At 40.4% G+C, this 19,695-nt stretch overlaps 1 protein-coding gene and 1 long non-coding RNA gene across 3 annotated transcripts in view; one reads left to right on the forward strand and one right to left on the reverse strand.

Moving 5' to 3' along the window:
• Window positions 1-19,424, forward strand: part of LOC117000555 (androgen dependent TFPI regulating protein) — a 30,385-nt gene extending 10,961 nt beyond the window's left edge. Inside the window, exons 4-6 of one of the 2 annotated variants that reach the window (XM_033068233.1) lie at window positions 8,703-8,818; window positions 12,552-12,703; window positions 18,545-19,424. In XM_033068233.1, coding sequence (XP_032924124.1) covers window positions 8,703-8,818; window positions 12,552-12,703; window positions 18,545-18,588 — 312 coding nt within the window. In that variant the 3' untranslated portion in view covers window positions 18,589-19,424. The remainder of the gene's footprint in view (window positions 1-8,702; window positions 8,819-12,551; window positions 12,704-18,544) is intronic. The other variant, XM_033068243.1, reaches the window with a different exon arrangement.
• Window positions 1,521-14,818, reverse strand: LOC117000561. The gene is made up of 3 exons (XR_004418814.1): window positions 14,721-14,818; window positions 9,839-9,887; window positions 1,521-1,573 (listed from the first exon to the last, which is right to left on the reverse strand). It is a non-coding gene; the product is annotated as an uncharacterized LOC117000561 (long non-coding RNA).
• Window positions 19,425-19,695: the final 271 nt, after the last annotated feature.

The following is a 19,695-nucleotide window of genomic DNA, read 5'->3' on the forward strand; positions in this document are numbered from 1 at the left end:
CTTGTGTTTTAGAGCACCTTCCAACACGTGCCTTCAGGCTTAGCTGAGGCATTTCCTTCTTCCAATACAAAATATCTGCTGGAAACACTAGGGAGATCCAGGGACATACCAACACTTTAAGGGACAATCTCCAAGTTCGATTGCCAAGCAGACACTTTTTCTTTGGGTTCATTTCCTTGCATATTGCTATTACGTTATGGCTCTGAGACTGCAGGCATTTCATGGCAGATTGAAGCAGCATGTAGCTGGCTTTGGAGGAGAAAGACATGGGTGCATCAGTAGTAACCATCAGTGCCATATAATTTGCAGTGGGAGTGCTTTTTTAAAAATCTCAGTCTATTTTAATGTTGTAAATAGGGAAAGCATATGTTGTTATGTAACTGGAGAGTGAACCTAAAAAATAACCATGCAAACCCATTTCAGAAATACTGAGCTCCTTGGCTTTGTAGTGATGCTGCAGCACCTTCCTTGCAGAAATGAATAACAATTTCTTTTCCTCACATGGACTGCTCTTACACAGGGAAAGGGTTGTTGTTGCCCACCTGGTAGCCCAGAGTTGCAGAGTGAGCACTACAGTTTAGCCATGTTTTTGCACTCTGAGCAGAAACATTTTGTTTTGCAGACAGGATGTTTAATGTAGAAAGGAATTTTGCTCATATTTGAAGAAAACCAAATATTCCAGACCATCTAGGTTTCTCTCTTTGCTATACTATTGAGTTTAACCCAGAGGCTGGGCCTCAGGTTCCACTTCTGTTTGCCTGGGATAATTATGTTTTACCATCTTTATACAAAACCTTGACCTTCGGGGATTAAAAAAGTCCACTGTACTTATGTCTCAAGCATAATTATTTTATTTGAACAAGATTTTTGAACTGGAAAATGGCTGAGACAAAAGGTATGCTGGCCAATTCGTCAAGTGAATTTGTTTATTTCTTTCCCAGTCATCTCTTTTCAAGCAACATCTGGATACTCTCCAGAAGGAGACTAACTGCTGGAAACAGCTTGGATTAAACCATGTGCATGTATTATTCAACTTGATGGCAGTATTGGGGAACACTACACTTTGAAGGGTCTGACAGAATTGAATGCTAAGTAAGTGGGCCATTGGTGGGTCAGAAGAGATAACTCAAAAACATTTTTGATCTATAACCAAAGATACATATAAATGTTGAGCAGATGTGTTCACAAAAATGGTAATGGTACAATTGTGTTTTCATAAAAGAAGATTTATATTTTCAGTCTGTTGGCACAGTTCTTCTCAAAAGCACAATTTTCTTTATTTTCAGACTGCAGCTGAGTTTGGCCACCTCTTTTTCTATGTTACCCTTTCACCTTTACAAAAACCAGCATTTTAGTTCCCCGAGCACTCTGCTGACACATGGTTATGAATTGTGCATGTTCATAAGATTTTGTAAGCTAAAAAGATGAGAATAGACAAGGAAGGAAGGTAAATGGAAGTTCAGAAAAAAACATCTCTTACCTGGCAGACTTTCGGCAAAGATGGCAACAGATCCCCCATTGCCTGAACTTCTGAAGCTCCTTTGTACTTTGCCCTGTTGTGGCTAAGCTGTATCTGAAAATTTAAAAAAAAATCAAAAATGCAAGTGAGTGAGGGAACAAGCAAGGTACATACAAGTAATTTTCCTTCACTGAAGCAGGCCACCAATGCCCTGACAGTAGGAATACCAGCAGGACTCACTATGTCTCCTCTCCTCTTGGAGCTTCTTGGTACATACAAGCTGCTTGTGTTCTGCCTACCTAGCTAAACCTCACCTTCCCCAGTGTGGACACGTATACATCAACAGAAATGGTATTTCAGATCAGTGTGATCTACTTCCATCTGGAAAAAAATGTAAGCTATGTGAATATAAGCTGTTCTCATTTGAGGGTATCTGTGTGAAGGATTACATATTACTATAGCTATTCTAGAAGGCTGCTGCATCACTAACCAAAAAAGGGGGCACAAATTCAATTTGTAGGGCAGAACCCTCTTGTCCAGGCCATTCAAACTCGACTCCTACTCCAGGTGTGCACACGAGAAGAACCTCAGGTTCATCTTTGACCATCTTAAACTATTTTCTTTGCAAGTGTTATTTAATGCTTAATAATTCTTGCCTATTTACATAAGGGAAAACATTTCCATTTGTTTGCATTTCACAGTATCTCAATTTTAAGCTGTCTGGCAACTATGGACATTCACAGGCTGCCAATTACATTCAGCTTTTGGCAAAAGAAGAAGAATGTGTGTGTGAGGAATATGGCACACAAAATTAATCACCCCACACATTTAAGAGCAAAGATGCTTAGCTTTTCCCAGGACTATGCAGATTTTTTTGAAGTTTCCATTTTTGTTGACATAAGCCCATCTCCTCAGGGAGAAAGTATGTGCTTCACAGACAAATGTTATGGCAGGGAATCCTCCTGGGCTGCTGCTACCCCAGCATGCACAGGTGCAGTCACTGTAACCCTCCCTGCAAAGGAACAGCTGGAGAAAAATATTCCATGGCAAAGGATGTGTCACTTCAGTCTCATGTCAGCCTCCAGCTGCAGTGCAACATCAGTTTCTTAGACTACATATCTAATGTCAGGGAGAAAGGCAATTAAAATTCTGGCATTGACATTGAGACAAAACATTTGCTAGTAAGCAATAGGATATTCAGCCAGGGCCTTATTCCCAAAAATGTCTGTGTGCAGGCAAGAAACTTTATCTCTGAAGCTCTTTTACCTTTGATCATACAATTGGTCTAAGGTTTCAGCTATTTTTCATGATAACATTTCCAAACTACCTACTTGTCTAGGGAAAAAATGTTAATGTTGCTTTACAGGTGAGCATGAATGGATCTGGAAAAGGTAGAAACAGATAGTAGCTGATGGTTCAGAGAGGAGTGCTGCTGGAATTAAATTGAGCAATAGTTTCCTCACTAATTTGCCACAACACCTGCTCAGTAACAGGACTCCCAGTGCCTCCTGTTCTATCCATAAAATAAATCTGTGGTTCCCTGAAAATGCACTGATGATTGGAAACACAAGAGACATGTAGCAACCCTGAGAGAGAATTATTTCTTCAACTAAAAATGGCAAGGTACTAGTTAAAGAAATAAAATAAACAATAATTTCAACCCTGAAAAATAAAGGGAGGTTAAGAGAAGAAGAAAAATGTATAGGGAGAGATTGCAAAAGAAAATTTCGATGGAGGCATTTGAACACGGACAAAATAATAGCAAAATAAATCAAAAGAAGGAATTAGTTCCAAACCTAAGCCAAGAAAGGAGAGACCATACAGAGATTTGGAAAATTATGAGTATAAAACTAAACAGAGGTTATGGTACAGGAAGCCATTTAGCTTTATTATGCTCAGATAACACAGACTGTAATTGTTCATGAAAGCATCCAACTGAAGGAAATTTCCATAGACAAGAGGACGTTTCCCAACAAAGAGCTGAGTATCTGAGTAAACACCTCAAGGGACAGCCAACGAACACTCGCTTATGAGCCTCATAAGGCAACACCAAAGTGGGTTTTTCCTTTTCCTTTGCAGCAACATACCCATGGGGAAGAGAGAAGCGTGAGTATTGGCCACGACTGGTTGTCAGCACACGGGCTCTGCAGGGAATTGGTCTGAAAGGAGAAACGCAGGCAGTTGTTCAAAAGCACTTGATGGTCTCCAACTGTGCCCAGTGGAGTTTAGTTTGGCCAGTGGTAACTGTTTGTGAAAAGATCCCTCCCCAAAGTCTCACATGTTAATGGAAAGCAGACATGGAGGGTATGTAAATGCAGACGAATTAGAAACAAACAGCTCTGGTCAACCCAGGCATAATTTCCTTCGCTCTGGAGTCAAACAAGGTCACACCGAGTCAACTGCGATACACGCGTCAGGAGCACAAGTGATCTCAGCAGCTCTGGGGAGATTATTCATGGGCTCAGAGCTCAGCCTAGGCTGCAGCCTGCAGCTGAGCACAAGCTCTACACAACCCTGTCTTCTCAGCCCCAGGAAACTCACTCTCACTTGAATTCTCAACGGCAAAATGAGGATATAGCATTAAATAAGTACACAAATTGCTCAAAATATGGGAAGTACAAATTCCATATGGTCTTAGCAAGCACTGGAAATAATATTCAGAGAGGACTATTTATCTCAGCTTAAACTTGTGAACCTGAAACGTATCCTTGGGAAACATACAACACAGGGTAGGAAACAAAAAGTAAAGAAGCAGGGGAATGTTCTTGTCTGCAGGAGATAAGTTAACGTGCCAATATTTGAGATAAAGTTCAGAATATGTTCAAGAAACTCTCTTCCCCCTGTATTCATATGCTAGAGTTTGTATGAGCAACAAAAATAAATTTGTAATTTTATAACTAGTTCAGATTCACCTGAGTTTTTCAGGGAAGAAGCAAAGAAACTAGAACAAACTGGAAAATCATAATGACTGTCAAAAAGAGACACAAAGGATTTTAAAATTGAATGTTTGGAAGCAGAATTCAGGCTTAAAGTGTGATTAGTTAATTAAATGTCTCTGATAATTTTGAAAGTCACATCACTTTTACCTCTTCACTATAGAAAGAAATTTAAAAATTAATTCTGCTCTTGCAAAATTTGTAAGCTGAAAGCTTTCCTCAACAAACAGAGGTTGTTAGACTAATAAATACATTAATATTTCAAAAAACATAAAAATAAGTATCAACAGGATCCCTGTCAAGAGAAGGGAAAAGCTCTGTGATTCAGTTTGGTTCATTGATAGCCTGATCAGTACACACAGCTATTGTTTTAGCCTGTTTTCCTCGCCTTGGAGTGAAATAGGTTTTTTTTTCCCCCCTCCCTCTGTGATAATTATTTTTGACAGTTTCACTGTTTATATGTGAAACTGAGAAACTGTTAATTAAAATACAAAATGAGTCACTGTTTCCAGCAAGTTTTGCCAATGTTTTGATCTGTGTCAATCTGAGCTTAATTATTAAGTTTTCTTTAAAGGAAGAGGCAGAACTGCATATTTTAATTTGGCCCCATACAAATACTGTGCTCCTCAGACATACATCAGTTTAAGAATATGAAATGGCACTAAGCAGGATTGAAAATATTTTTAATGACTATGCATCAGAGACCTATGGTTAAAAATAACGCAGATGAGAAAAAATTTTTTTCATCTTTTTTAAATTTTTTTTTTTTAAGAGAAAGATATGAGAAGCCTTTATAGCCTTTCAGCAGATCTGATTAAGCATGATATATGGTCTATCACTAATGATGTTGCCAAAGTCAACGTCTCTGGGCTGAGAGAGGGAAATCTTGTGGAAAGCCAACTGTGTGTCATAGGCAAAGGGCAGGCTCTGCACCCTGTAGCCATCCACACATTTCCCTGGTGTCTGCTCCACAAATATGCATCTCCTGTCATAAACTTGCTCGGGTATTCGATAGGAATTCCTCTGTGATTTTACTGTTAATGCACAAATTCAACTTGGCAGAAATAGACTCTGGGATAGCAGAAGTGCTAGGGAAGATTTTCCCACATGTTTACAAGCCTAGTGTGTATGTGTGAATGAGAAGAAATTGGGGGGCAGAGGGGAGAAATGAAAAAAAAAAACAACCTTTATATCCACAAAGGAAAAATAATATTTTTAAAAAATCATCCTGGGGGTGCTTGAGGAAGCTGAGAAGTGTTATAGAAATCTGTCTCAAGAAGGCATTTTCACAGCAAATTTAAATGACTCTGCAAAAACTCACATCTAGTTAATATACATGGCAAAATGTATTTAAAAAAAATACAACAATTATTTGAACAGAAACACAGCACAGCCATCGGCCAGTGACATCACTGGACTTGGGAAGAAAACAACTTGCAGCTTTCCTATGCCACAACAATTTTTTAAAAAAATTTATTTGGTTTTCCAAATCAGGAAAGCTCCAAGACCTTCAAGAGACTGTATGCAAAAGAAGGGGAAGACAGTCCCACTCCTGAATGTTTTGCTGTCCTTGGACGTGGAAACACTCTTACAAGCAGTGGAAAGGTCACCAAACCAGGAAGAGCAGAAATTTCAACCTACCCCTTCCACTAAACTCCTGACTATTCCCAAAATCAGTCAAATTTTCCAGTTTTACCAGTAACTTTCAAGTTTCTATTGATTTATAGGTCCCTGGGTGTTTTATCTAACTCCTACATGAGTGGAGGAGCCTGACAAAAATAAGTAGTAAAGCATATCAGCCTTTTCTAAAACAGTCCAGATTAAGAAGCAGATCTCCCAGCAATATTTTGCAGGCACCATCAGCCTGATGCTCAGCAGCCGTGCCAATGCAGGGCATGTTAGAGCAGCAGGGTGCCCCTCACCACCCCTAGCCTCTCCCTGTGACCATACCCTGCTGTCCATAGACTGTCTGTGTGCTGCTGGAGCATATGTGCTTTCTAGCATGAAGACACATCTCTCTTGTGGAGCACTGAGCCACCCACCCTGGTCACGGACACGATGGACACGGAATACTCGCCCCGTCACAGTCATCACTGCTTCAATCTCTTAAGCCTTTGAAACTTCTCTTTCTCCTTTCCTCTCTAGATGCAATAACACATTCATTGCATTCACAATTTCTATGCCTGCCTTTGGGCTGCTTTACTGTTCATACTTTCTGGCTCTTTGTGCTGCTCTTTCCTGGGCATGCTCCAAAATACCTATCAAAATGAGGTGCTCTAAATCAGCATGCCAGCCAAAGGCTTAGGCTAAAGCCCAAAAATGAGGACAAGGTGCAGGTTTTCCATCACTGCTGCCTTGCCATGGGCATTTTGGGTTTTGTTCAAGGACAAGCTATTGTTCAGCTATGGAAAATAAACTCTTTTAAATCTTTTTGAAAGCAGCTTAACACATAGATTTCTGACTAAAAGAAGTTACAGGGATTATATACGAAAACTGTGTGCACTGAAGATATTTTTCTGGTTAAATGAATCCAAGAATCACTCATACTGATTATGAGACCTCTGCAATCAACCAAGCAGGTTGTAGAGCTGAAGAATATCTTTGTGAAACAGAACAGAAGAAAATCCCAGTGCCAATGACTGAGAGGAACTGGAACATCAAAGAAATATTTTCTATCTCTTTTCTCTGGAAAAGGATAACTGAGGTGGAATGGTTATTTTGCTAGAAGGATAGCCAGGTATGAATAGTAGCACCTGGGTGTGATAGGAGGGCTGAGGGAGGACACTCAGCTTCCAGGGAGTGGTCATTTGGAAGCAGCAGACAAAAGTGGGTATCTGTCTGTTAAACAAATAGCTAATTACATACATGCTGTTTATAGCTCACTGTGCATTTAAAGAATTTAATGTGTATTTGTCAAAACTATAGCATAAACATACAGCAAAAAAACTTTGACACCATATTACCACATCAGATACTGATCACTGTTTCTGAAAAATACGTACATAAAAAATGTTAGAACCATTTCCTTGGGACAAGAGGAATCTTCATACCATAAACCCAGCAGGTTATGCCCTTAGGGAGAAAGACAGCAAAAAAAAAATCCTTTTTTTCCCCTACATTTTTTCTACTTAAAATTCTATAGATCTTTCTCTGTTGCACTCCTCCCATACCTTTCCCATCTACCCATGAAACAATTTTGTTAATTAGCAGGAACTTAACCAACTAATCAGCTACAGTTGTTACTGTAGTTTTCACCTGTTGCATTTCATTGACTAGTTTTGCTCTGTCATTCCCCAACATTGTTTAAGCCATCTGTCCTAGGTATTGCAATTCAAAATTATTGTTTGCTTGCACAGGGAATACACAATTTTCAGAGGGGAAATTTCACCCAGGCAAATTATTTTCTGAAATTGTTATGAATCAGTCAAAAATTCGAGGCATTAGTATCCCATGAATCCCTGCATTGGCTATTTAACATCCGAGCCCAGAAGGCTTTCTGCTGTGCTCTCAACATCCCCATGGTGAGGAGCATCCCTTTTGTAGGCAGTTCCTCACCATAAAACAGTCAGTGCCACCAAACTGTCTGCCCAGAGCTCAAAATCCTCCATGCTCAGACAGGTATCATTAAAGTCCTTGAAACTGAAGCTACAATTCAAACTCTTCAACAAGAAAAAGAGAAGACAGAGAGAAGAAAAACTAATTTCTCCATCAATTTAACTCCTTTCTGACTCTGGGATAAGATTGTTTGAAGTTCCTTCATCACCTTCAATCACAGATAACTGAAGTCTTCTGTATGTTTACAACCCCATTTTTTCCATTTACAAAGGGAAGCACAACACACTGGAATTGCACTTGAGCAAGTAATAAATGACACTATATAAAATACAATAATGACTAGAAGAGAACATGAAGGCAATTCAGAAATTGTTTAGTGAGTTCAAGGAGCACTCTTCTGACATCCTCAACCACACATAATGATAGAGTTCAATATCTTTTGTACTCTAATGAGAATTATTAAAAAAAAAATTGCATTACAAAATGCAAAAGGAGAGCTCACCTATTATAAACATAGACTATGCTACAGGCAAACCTCATTTTTACATCATGTTAGCTAGAAAGCTTTTGTGCTTATTACTCTAGGGGTATTTCTTCAATGTAAAAAATGAAATATGCACATTTGTATACAATTATTCTCAGTATTGTTAAATAATTCTTTGCTTCTGAGGAGGGGTCTGAACTTTGAGATCAGCAATGACTGAAGGCGAGGCACTGTGATCTGTCAGTGACAGACTGTCTTTTTTCCTCAGCACACAGCTGTATTGCCATTTGCTCTCCTGGAAATCCTTGCCTTGCCACATCGTTACCCAGCAAAGAAGAAGGGATTGATCCTACTGGGATTTGTCGCTTTTCTGTATATCAGTTGGTAAGAATTCAAGTATTTTTTCTTCAAGTAATCTACTTTTTAAAATAAGGCCAAATGCTGTACTTTAGATCTGAAGGTCCCACCCAGACACATGGAGGACAGCAGTATTTTCTGTGGAGAAATAATTTAAATTTCACCTAAGACCCATGAAAACTATTTCCAAACGTAAGCAAAGCAGGTTTCTTCAAACACAATACAGGTCCTGAGACCTGTAAGGCCTGTTCTTGTAAGGCCTCCTATAGGAAAGGAACCTAAACTCAGGGATAATTTGAGTAATTTCTTCTGGGCTGGAGTTTTTACTTCCACTGGTACCATAAAATTTACCTTCACTTTCTGTTCTGTTCACTACAAAACCACCAAATCCCAAAAGGTCATGGGAGCAGGAGAGGAATAAAATTCAGTTTAGTGTTTGGCAGGGACACGTGGCTGGTTTAAGAAAATTGAGACAGAAAATGATACTAGGAGCCAGTGCAAACTGGTGGTAGTGAGGAGGCATCTGCCCCGACACCACCTCCCACTCCACCAGTGGACACTGCCGACATTTCCAGCAATGCACCAGTTGATCCCCAACTTGTTGGAGAACAATCCTGAGAGAATAAACTATATATCTAATCAGCACCTCCCACAGCTCATAGACATCTGTCCACGTGCTGTGTGATGCACCCCTGGAGAGGGTTTGCTCATTGGCTGCTCACTCTGGCTGCAGTGCTGGGATATGGAGGCACTGCCACCCCATGTAACTATGGGCAGCTACCAACACTTCAAAGTTCTCCAGACTTCTCAGAGGATGCCTCATATTGAGACCCACCTCAGGAAGGGGGCTGTACAATTTCAGGTGAATGTGCTGTGATACAACTTTCCAGAGCTGAGGAAACATCCAGGTTCTAGAGTGAAGAATATGGAACACCTGTATAACTACAAGAGGATACTGGTCAGCGAGGAAGCAACTTGTCGTCATGCAAACACTTCTGAAAAGTCACTGGAACTGTGAGGAAACCTATCCCTCCCATTCCTACTCACCAGTTCTTACTCTCAGCTAGAAACCATCTTCAGCCCAGTGAGTGAAAATCTGAAATAGAAAATAAACTGTTCAGATTAAACACTGGAGTGACTTGAAACCCATCAGAGTGGCTGTGGAAACAGGGGACTTCACTGATACATTACATAAGCAAATGAGGAGCCATTTATTCTAATCCAGCCCAGAGTCTAATAGGATTACGACCATGGCTTCCTAAATTCCTTTTCTATGTTCTGATTCACCCAGTTGCTTAACAGCAGCTTTGTTTTGCTTGTCTTATGAAAACATTTGGGTTTTATTGTATTTGAGACCAGACTGCTCTTACAGTCATGTGAGCCATGCTTTCCCCTAAAATCCCTATCAGCTGAGCAATTTCATCCCTCAGGAGACATGGCTAATATCAGGACCTGAATCCACACCCAAGGATGAAGATCAACACAAGCATCAATACGTTTGAGCCCTCTCAGTATCTTTTGTGAGTTGGTTCTGCATTGTTGCCAGGGTCCTGAGTGGAAGGTGGTCCCTTAGAGTGCTTGTCCCCTGTGTGCCAGGACACTGATGACTGGATAAAAGATATTAGATGTCAATATTGTTTTCAAATCAGTAAGGAACCTTCTGTCTGCTTTCTTTTTGCCTCCACTTCATGGTGCCCTGCAAACCACAGCTTTCAACAAACAGAAAAATTTTCTGGCCTGTGCACCGAAATCTCAAGACATGTACATATTTTGTTGTTGGTTCTACAACCTGGTGATTTAATAGCCCTGTTTGGGCACCATATGTTTCACAAGCAACAGAGTCCTTCCTCCAAGCCTCTCCTTGGACTGTCACTGCCATCGCTGCAGTGCTGATGGGCTGAGAAGTGACCGATCCCTCTGAGGCAGCAGAGAAACTGAGCAGCCAATTACACCTCGCACCAGACACCTGTCTCTGAGCAGGGTGTCACTGTGGCTTTGAACACCCTGCACAGTCATTTATTTGGGTTTGAAAACACAGGTTGGAGTGCTTCATCTGAGACATACCAGCTGGCCAAATTGCACAAAGATAATTGAGTTCCTCGTTACATAAAAGAAAGGTGGTTGTCACTCTGTTTTACCATTGGAGATACAATATGAAAAGAGGAGTCCTGTGCAGTGAAGAACACATGCTGACATTTGCACAGGCTGCACTCAGCACTTGGAGTTCAGTGTTTCTGCTTAGGCTCTCAGAGGCATTTCCTGCAGGCTTTTTTTTTTTTGTTTGTTACTGAGGTGTTTCACAGCTCTGTTTATTAGATGAAAGAATCTTGAATCATAAAAATGAGTCTCTGCATTTAAATATTTCCATGCTCAGTCTGGACAGCTCAACTATGAAATCCCTCCATTTCTCTACTGTATCCCTTAGGTGAGGATAAGAAACCTTAATTTACAGGCAAGACAAAAACACCTTTTAATGCCCCACTCCTTCCTTCTCTTTCTAGAGAAAGGAAGAAGCATCTTTTCAGCCTTTTGTTTTTTTCCTCCTTAGCGTTCTCCCATTCCTTAGTGTCACAACACAGTTTCAGGATAGTGTGGCATCCTCTTTGAGGCACGATGCTCAGTGTAAGGTAGCAGGCTGGGTGCCATCAGAAAAAATTGCAATTGCATTCCCTGGTTAGCACTGGTGGCAGAAAGTATGGCATAATACTCAGATATGTTTTTTTAATAAAGAATTAAACCTTTTAGTAACATTTGGACCCAAAAGTTTGTTTTAGGAAAGTACTGTCCTTGTTAAAATGGCACATCCTGTTAACAATCAAAGAAGACTTACCCTATTTCCTAAATTCTTTACATAATCAATGCAAATATAAATAATTTTATTCACAAAAAAATCCCAATAAAGTATATTTTCCAATACTTAATATATAAAGATCAATTTTATATTCTTAAGTTCAGGCATTCTCCACCAACTACTCTTATGAGCCATAAACAATCAACATATTCCCATCAAACCAACAGCCACTACAATATAATTTCTGAGAGAATAAAAAAGTCAGAAAGAGAGGGCACAATTAGAAGAAAAGATACCCTATAAAACAGGCATATTAATCCTCTTCCTTTCCCTTCTTTTGCAAACCATGCTTTGCAAACAGTTCTGGCACAAAAGGGTGAAGCAGCCACATCTGTTTCCCACCTAATTATTCCTTTTCTTTTCCTTCTCTTACAAAAGAAAAGGTGCTGGAGAATTTGCCTTGCGCTCTCACCGCCTGAAAACTTCTTTCCACTCCTCAAAACAGTGGTCAACAGCAGGAGGATTGAGATGGGGAGGAACAGCTCTGTGTCTCCACAGACTCTAGGGATCTGGGTAGGGGCTGAAAAGCTGTTATAACTAAAGAGCAAACATATGCGAGAGCTTATTTGAATAAGCTTCATTTAGCATAGCCAAGTGCGCATCCCCATTCCTGAACATTTTGCTATTTTACTGTGCTTTTACTGCTGTTAATAGCCAATGCCACCAGGGTGACAGCAGAATATTGTGTGCATTTCAACCTGCACTGAAACACATCTCATTTATCACGGGCTCAAGTGTGCTTCACAGCAAATAGCCCAAGTGCTGAGGAGATGTATGTGACAGCCGAGCTAATTTTCTGTGTATCAAGCCTGTTTTGATAACTCAGCCCCTCTGGAGTTGGAAATTTTCAAGTGGTTCTTCTAACTGAATGGTCCTAACCAAAGGTAATTTGTCTCCTTCCTTGCCTAGGGTCCTGTGGATTTATTCTGTAACAGGAGAGTGGGTATATCCTCTCTTTGCTTTGTTCAGCCCTGCTGGGCTAGCAGCCTTTTTTGCCGGTAGCCTTGCCATCATCATCTCCTTCTACAACTTCGGAGAGTTCCTCAACCGTATGATATGGGGTCAGTCCAAGTTTTCTTCATTACTTCTATGTATGTAAAAAAAATACACCTAAAATGAATTGCTGTGATTGCCCAGGCAGGCAGGGAGAGGAAGGGGCACGAGTACACTGGGGAAAGTGTTGGGGTGGTGGCATTTGGGTGTAAGACGGTGATTGTTGGGTCCCACCCATGTGCTAACAAATAGAGAACAAATTGGAGCAAGGATGCCAACCCTACCAGAAAAAAGTTGGACCAGCTTCCTCTAATTTGTCTCAAGCACCTCTTACCAGCATCATCTCTGGATTTTTAATTCCTGCTCAAAGAAGAGGGCAGAGAAGCCACATGTCTTGGGCTAAAACTCTTACACCTGCATCACATGTTGTTTGTCAGACTAGGGAATAGCAGTGTTTACTGCAAATTTACAGGAATGCATTAGTGTATCCCAGTAAAAGCACTGTGGCAGCAGCTCCACGACTAAAGCAGAACTTCAGAAAGTTTTACAAACTGTTGAGAACTTTTCCCTTCTGCTTTGGCAGGGGTATAATCAGTAATGACCTAAAAAAAATGAAAAGCAGCTTCCTTAGCTATAATGGGCAGTTGGAGGGGGAAAGAAAAGTAGTTTAGGAAAGCATATTTAACGAGGAGAAGAAAGAGAGAACTGAGGAAGCATCTTTGGGGGTTTGGCATGGGATACTATTATTACTATTATTATTATTGTTTCTGTCATTATTATTCCTCCTGGTTTCCTCTCCTTTTTCATTCAAGATTGAATTTTTGAGGATGAAAGTGTTTCTGTCAGGAAAACGTGTGTATTTTATATAGGACAAATGTGTGAACATTTGCAATTTCTTAAACTAGCTTTCTGATGAAAGAAAAAACACTGCAAAAACACCTCTGAAAATAAATAAGACAACCTCCCTCTGTTCTCAGGGAACATTTGATGCCTGATCCATTTTGCAAAGTCTCACATGCCTGTCAAGCCAAAGTAGAGTGTCTGTAGCTAGTCTCTCACCATCCGTACTCGGCTACCTAAAAGCAGCAGATTGGCTTTCAAATGTGCTGAATAACCAACTTCACCACTCGCTACCTTTGCAAACAAGATGCTTGCTCTATATGCCCATGTTTGGAGATTTTGGCCACATTCTATTTTGCATAAACATAATATGAGGATTGCTGGTAAATGAAAACAGACCTTAAGCCCTTCTACACTAGCTGTTTTAAGAGGCATCACAAAAATAGTAACTATTACTAACCAAAGACCGCATCATCACTACACGATGGCCTAAATCTATATATGAGAGATCTGATACATCTATGTATCAGATTTTTTTCATCATTGAGTACACATTAGTAATTTTAGGCCTAGAGAATGCCTGCTGCATAAGATAGAGATAATCAGAATTAAAATAACTTTATTTCCAAAGTGTTAACTGATTGGACAAAATGTTGCGCCAAGCAGAGATCAAATTAACTGCAAAAATCAGATGCATATTCAACAGCTGACTAAAGAAACTGGGGCAAGCACTTAACTTTACTGTGCACAGAGAGAGGCTGAAAAGCACCCCGTTGTGGTAGCATGAATATAACCTCAGAGTACATATATAAACAATACACAATATTCTGCATTGATATCTGGTGTGCTCTTGCAATCCCTGGAGGCCTCATCTGTGTGGTGGGTCTGCCTCTCCATGCATAGTTGGTATTTTTCAAAGGAGCCACAAAATCCTGGCCTTAACAATTATATGGTGTTTTCATCCACGTGCAAGACACTCCCCTTGAGTTACAGTTCCCCATGTTGGTGCCAAGTGTTTTTCCTGATCCACTTCCCAGCTGTTTCCACCCAAGAGAAGAGTAGGACTTTCTTAAGCTGGTATCAATAACAAATTCCCAATAAGCCTTGAAACATAGCCACAGGGAAGCTATTCCAAATTACAGTGTGCCAGAGTTTTAATATATTCCTGACTGAGACAAATTTTTGGTTCAGCATTGCCAGAGAAAAAAGAGCTGCAAACTGAATGAAGACGCAATTCAAACATACCTTTGTTCCCACAGCAAACGTGGCTTCATGTACCTTCTTTCATCCTACCCTTTCCTGTCTCTCCTTCCCATCACAATAAGGCAGAGGATGCAGTGGGAATGATCCTGCAGGCAAAAAAAAAAAAAAAAGCCAAACCCAAAACCCAAACAGCTCCCCAATCCCACCCAAGGCAAAACAATCAGTGGTGGTAGAGGACAGACCTCTTCATCTTTCCATATTCTCCACCCTGTCCACCTCCTCCCTCCTGCAAAAGACAAAGTACATAAAGGGCATTTTTGATCTGTTTTGCTTCCTCCTCATTCCCCAAAAGGCAGTTTGGGTTACAGGTTAATGCAGTTACCTACTAGGCTCCTATAGGCACATCTGAAAACACCTTGTCTAATGAAGCCACCAAACAAGTAGCCCTGATGCTGGTGGAATCTGACAAGGCAGAGTTCTCTGACTGGGATGCTGGCACCAGGATTCTCCCCAGAGTAAAAAAATCCGAGGCTGTTGCTTCTTTTCATTTCTTTCCCATTTGAATGAAGAATGCTTGCCCAGATGTGTTTATTCAAAGGTGCAAGAAGCGATTAACAAACAGCTCCACCAGAATGGCAAGCCTGGCTCCCTTCTGGACTTACATCCTGTGGCAGACTGTAGGCTGCTAATGAAACTTTTTCCACAGCACACCATGCTTCATACAGGCTCTTCCACACTCCCTTTTAACTCCAGACCATTATTATTTTTCCTAAAACCAGCTACATAAATATTTATGCTTTTTCACATTAAAGGTATATTTAGTTCCAACTTATTCCAAAGTCTATAGATGGCAGCTTCCAGCTTCAAGCAAGTAAGTGTTAAATCTACATCCTGAGCTTGACCGAAAAGATGCAGTTATCATTTCTGAGAGCTGGAAAATCTAGGCTGTAGAATAATACAACCTTTTTTTTTTTCCTTTTCAGGATGCCAGACCCTAAATTCATCTTATTATTTATAGGCAAACTGTTTCATACAGTATTGGAGGTTTTAAAAATGTATTATCTCTCATGTGCCTCTCCTCTCCCTCCCCTTGCACAGTTGGATTGGTGGTAACTAAGGCAACCCAGCTGCACAGCCTGAGAGGCACAGAAAATAGTACCAATAATGACTTCTTTTTGTTTTAAATCCCAGAGTTTCTAGAGTACAAGACAATGTTGAGCAATAGAGAAACTCCAAAGAGGATAATTAGAAACAATGAGCTGATTCTTTTACTGCCATAAATTTACCTCAGCCAAGAATTTGGCTGCAGGGTCTGAGTACCAAAGATGAACCGTGTGATAGTTTCTCCCTTTCCTGATGGGTGGAAAACATCACACAGGCAACTGATCTCATGTTTCTTTGACCAAACTAGAATCCTTAAAAATAAAACAAAGCAGTGCTTGCTTGGTGTTTGCTCTTGTTGGCACAATCAAATCCTTGGGGGAAATGCGGATCGAAGTTCTCCACATCAGACAGAGCAATCTTTCAAGTGAGGTCTCTTATCTAGAACCAGAATTTGAAGATGGAGCACATTCATTTGCTTCCATCTAACATATCTGAAAAAAACCCAAAAAACATTCATCAGCTGCTTCATTTCAATGAAATGCCGCTGGAGAGAAGCTATAGCTAGAAACAGCTACTTGCTCCACCAGTGATTGAAAAGCCTCCTGAGGGACACCTGGCAAACCACTTGCAACACTCTGTGGGTCCAAGGCCTCTCCCAGAAATGCTTATCCCCAGGTGGTGGAACTTTCCTTTGGGAGAGAAAGAGGAGAGGAAAGAAGGCTGGTTGTTGGAGTGGGCAGCAGATCCAACAGATCCACCTGGACACTTGCTGTCCTCCAGAAGGGAAAGCTTTGACCAGCAGCTGGCTGAGAAACACTGTAAGGGGCAAAACAAAAATTAATGATATTACATTGCAAGGGATAAGGCAGCACAACAAGAACAAGAGATATTGCTCTGAGGAAACAGAGAAAACTTCTTGTTTAAAAAAAACTTATGGAATAACTTTCTCATGCTCAGTGCAGAGATGAGCTCTTCAATATCTATGAGGTCTTAAATATCTTGGGAAGACATTGCTGAAATCTATTTACCTAAGGCTGAAATAAAGTTAAACAACAATCCTTTCTTTAGCCCATTTTTTCCTCTTCTTTTTGGAGTACTTTTGCATTCAATGCATTTTCCAGAATCATATAACATGGTTTTACAACTGATTATTTTCCCTGAGTTTTCTTTTTGTATTTATAGGCTTTTGAAGCCAAGCTCCCTTAATACCCTGTAGCCATGGGAAATCCAGCCTATGTGACAGCTCACAAGTCTGTGCAATACAAAGCAATACTATAATAAGATTGTATTCTTGATGCTGTCATTATTCCGAGCAGCTGTTGAGACTGCGGAAACCCAAATGGCAAATAAGGGATGCGAAGGGCAACTGTGTGGGGTATGAAGCAGTGCTACCATTGTACTGGTACAGGCTTATCAACAGCAGTTTTTGTATGAATGTTAAAATGCTGATGTTCTGGACGTAGTTGCTACTCTAGACACAGGTTCCACCCTTTGTTATTACAGTGCTCAGGTGGGATTTTTAAACTGAGATTCTCTTCCAGAGAATTTGATGTATCATGCCTTTTAAAACAAAGAATAAGAGCACAGAGCCTATATATTCCTTTCAGCGACCAAATAATGTTTATATCCATAATTGCACTATATTGCTGATGATGAATGGAACTCAGATTTTACAGGATTTAAATCCTAGAGTTTGCAAACTAAATACGAATATTTACTTTAGACTCATCCATCCGTCCTGGTTGTACCACAAACCTGTGATGGCACATTTATGTCCTTCATATTTGTCACTCTCCAAAGCTGCAGTTTACCCCTCAGGCAGAGATGACTGACTGTGTAAAAGAAACCTGCACTATTTGTCACAGGTCCTATTTTTGGTGAGAAGTTTATCTGGTGATCCACTGGAGGCAGACAGGAACAGAACCTCTTGCAAACCAGGGCTTCTGAATTCATCAGTGGAGGCCAGACATTAACAAGTGCTGGTTAACATGTTGGTCCTGGCATGCCAGGTGATTCTTTTTCTTTGTGGTTTGGGTTTCTTTTTTGTCACCCACAAATATCTATTTTGTCAATACACACCAATACAACACAGCAGTTAGTGTTTCAGAGCCTCTGAGGTCTACAGACAAGGAAAGATCATCTAAAGGAGAGTTTCCTCTGAGCAAATGATCATTGGAGGGGAAGAAGGGAGGCTGTTTTAGAAAAGGTTCCTGTAAACAGTTGATTATTGCCACACTGGGTGCCCAACAGTAGCATGATAACTGGTGTTTCAGAAAGCTGTGGGATTTCAGTAGGTCCTGTGCTGTCCTGACCAGCCATGTGAGTATCCTCCAGATATCCCAAGTGCAAGGATTACTCATCTGCTGCCCTTCCAGACAAGCTTTATTTTTAAAGCTTTTTACATGCTGTTACAACTAGGTTTGCTTGGTGGCAGATGCTTTCTCCCACTGGCAAAGCACAATTATTCTCAGTGGGTGTGGCCCATGGCAGATTTCAAATAATTCCTCAGTTGTTGAGTAATCTGTTACTTGCTGGGGACATCCCAGGCTCATTTGACTTCTGCAGCACTATAGCATTAGCAGCTGGTCCAAGGCATGCACTCACAGTTTACTCCCATTCCCAGATGGGTAGAGGTCCTCAGGGATATTGGGAGGCTGGAGCCAGTTTCACATCTTCCCTGTGCCTGATGTGTGAAAGGACTTCTCTGCTGTGCCTTCCCCCTCCAACATCCCAATAATGTCTTCTCCTCTGTCTCCAAACAGGAGATTCAATAGTAATACTGGACCACAAGTGGAAAGGCAAGTGAATCCTCCTCTTGAAGCCAAACATGAACGCTGAAGCCATGAAGTAGAGGAAAATAAATGTAGCTGTGATAAATCCTTTCTGCAATGCATTGCAGCTTCTGGTGAAGCCATTATGACATCAGACATATGGAAAACTGGTGGAAAATATGAAATGTTTGCCTCTTTTATGATAACTCTGCAACTGCTACGAATAAGAAAATTGTGTTCATCTGTTTACACAGATTTCTCATCTCTTGCACAACGTACGTGAGGATGTGTCCGTGGTTAAAAGTTGTCACTGGTAAATGCACTCCCTCATGAGCCTTGCACCACTCTGTAAAAGACCTGTGAAAGCAAGCCAGCTCTTGTTTGGATTGTCCTTCATCAAGTCTGGAAAAAATTAAGAGGAGAGATAATTTTAACAGTGCTGTGACTTCCAAGCTAGCTAGATAACAAATTGGGCTAACAAGCACTGTAATTAGAAATGTCTGCTCAGAAAGTTCACCAAGAAGCCGAGTTCTTCTAACGAGAAACTTTCTGTAATATTAATATGCTTAATATTTCCCCTCCATTTTAACAGAAAATGTGAAGGCAACAGTTTCTTCCTTTTTCTTGGTTTCAGTTAATCTCGCAGCAAAAGTAACCTAATTATACTGACTGTATGATTGCTTTGACAGAAAGCATGTTAATTTAAAGCACTGTTTAACATAAAGCTGCCTGCCATATAATTACACTCCATTCACATGTTTACTAATTTTCCTCAATATAGTTGATTTCTGTTATTAGCCTCAACATTTTGTTAACATCCAAAACACTGGAGATCTGCTTTGCAAACTCCAATAAACATGCAAAACCGAGAGTAGCATAAGTGTTCCTTAATGGTCAATGTGAAAAAGAAAAATCTCTCTTATTATTCTTGCATTCAAAGAGGATTTGAAACTAGTTGCAGTACTTAAATGTCTAACTCCATCCTCATTGCCAAAACCCCTCGTTTAGAGCTACTGTGCACGCAGTTCACTGGGGTGTTATTTTCACCTTTCAAATGCCGCTGGAGCTTAGTAAAAACCAAACACATTGTAAGCTGCCTGTGAGCAATAAAAAGATAATGTGTATACATAAGATTGTTCTTC

Source organism: Catharus ustulatus, chromosome 1 (assembly GCF_009819885.2).
Source record: "Catharus ustulatus isolate bCatUst1 chromosome 1, bCatUst1.pri.v2, whole genome shotgun sequence".
In the NCBI taxonomy this organism is placed as follows: Eukaryota; Metazoa; Chordata; class Aves; order Passeriformes; family Turdidae; genus Catharus; species Catharus ustulatus.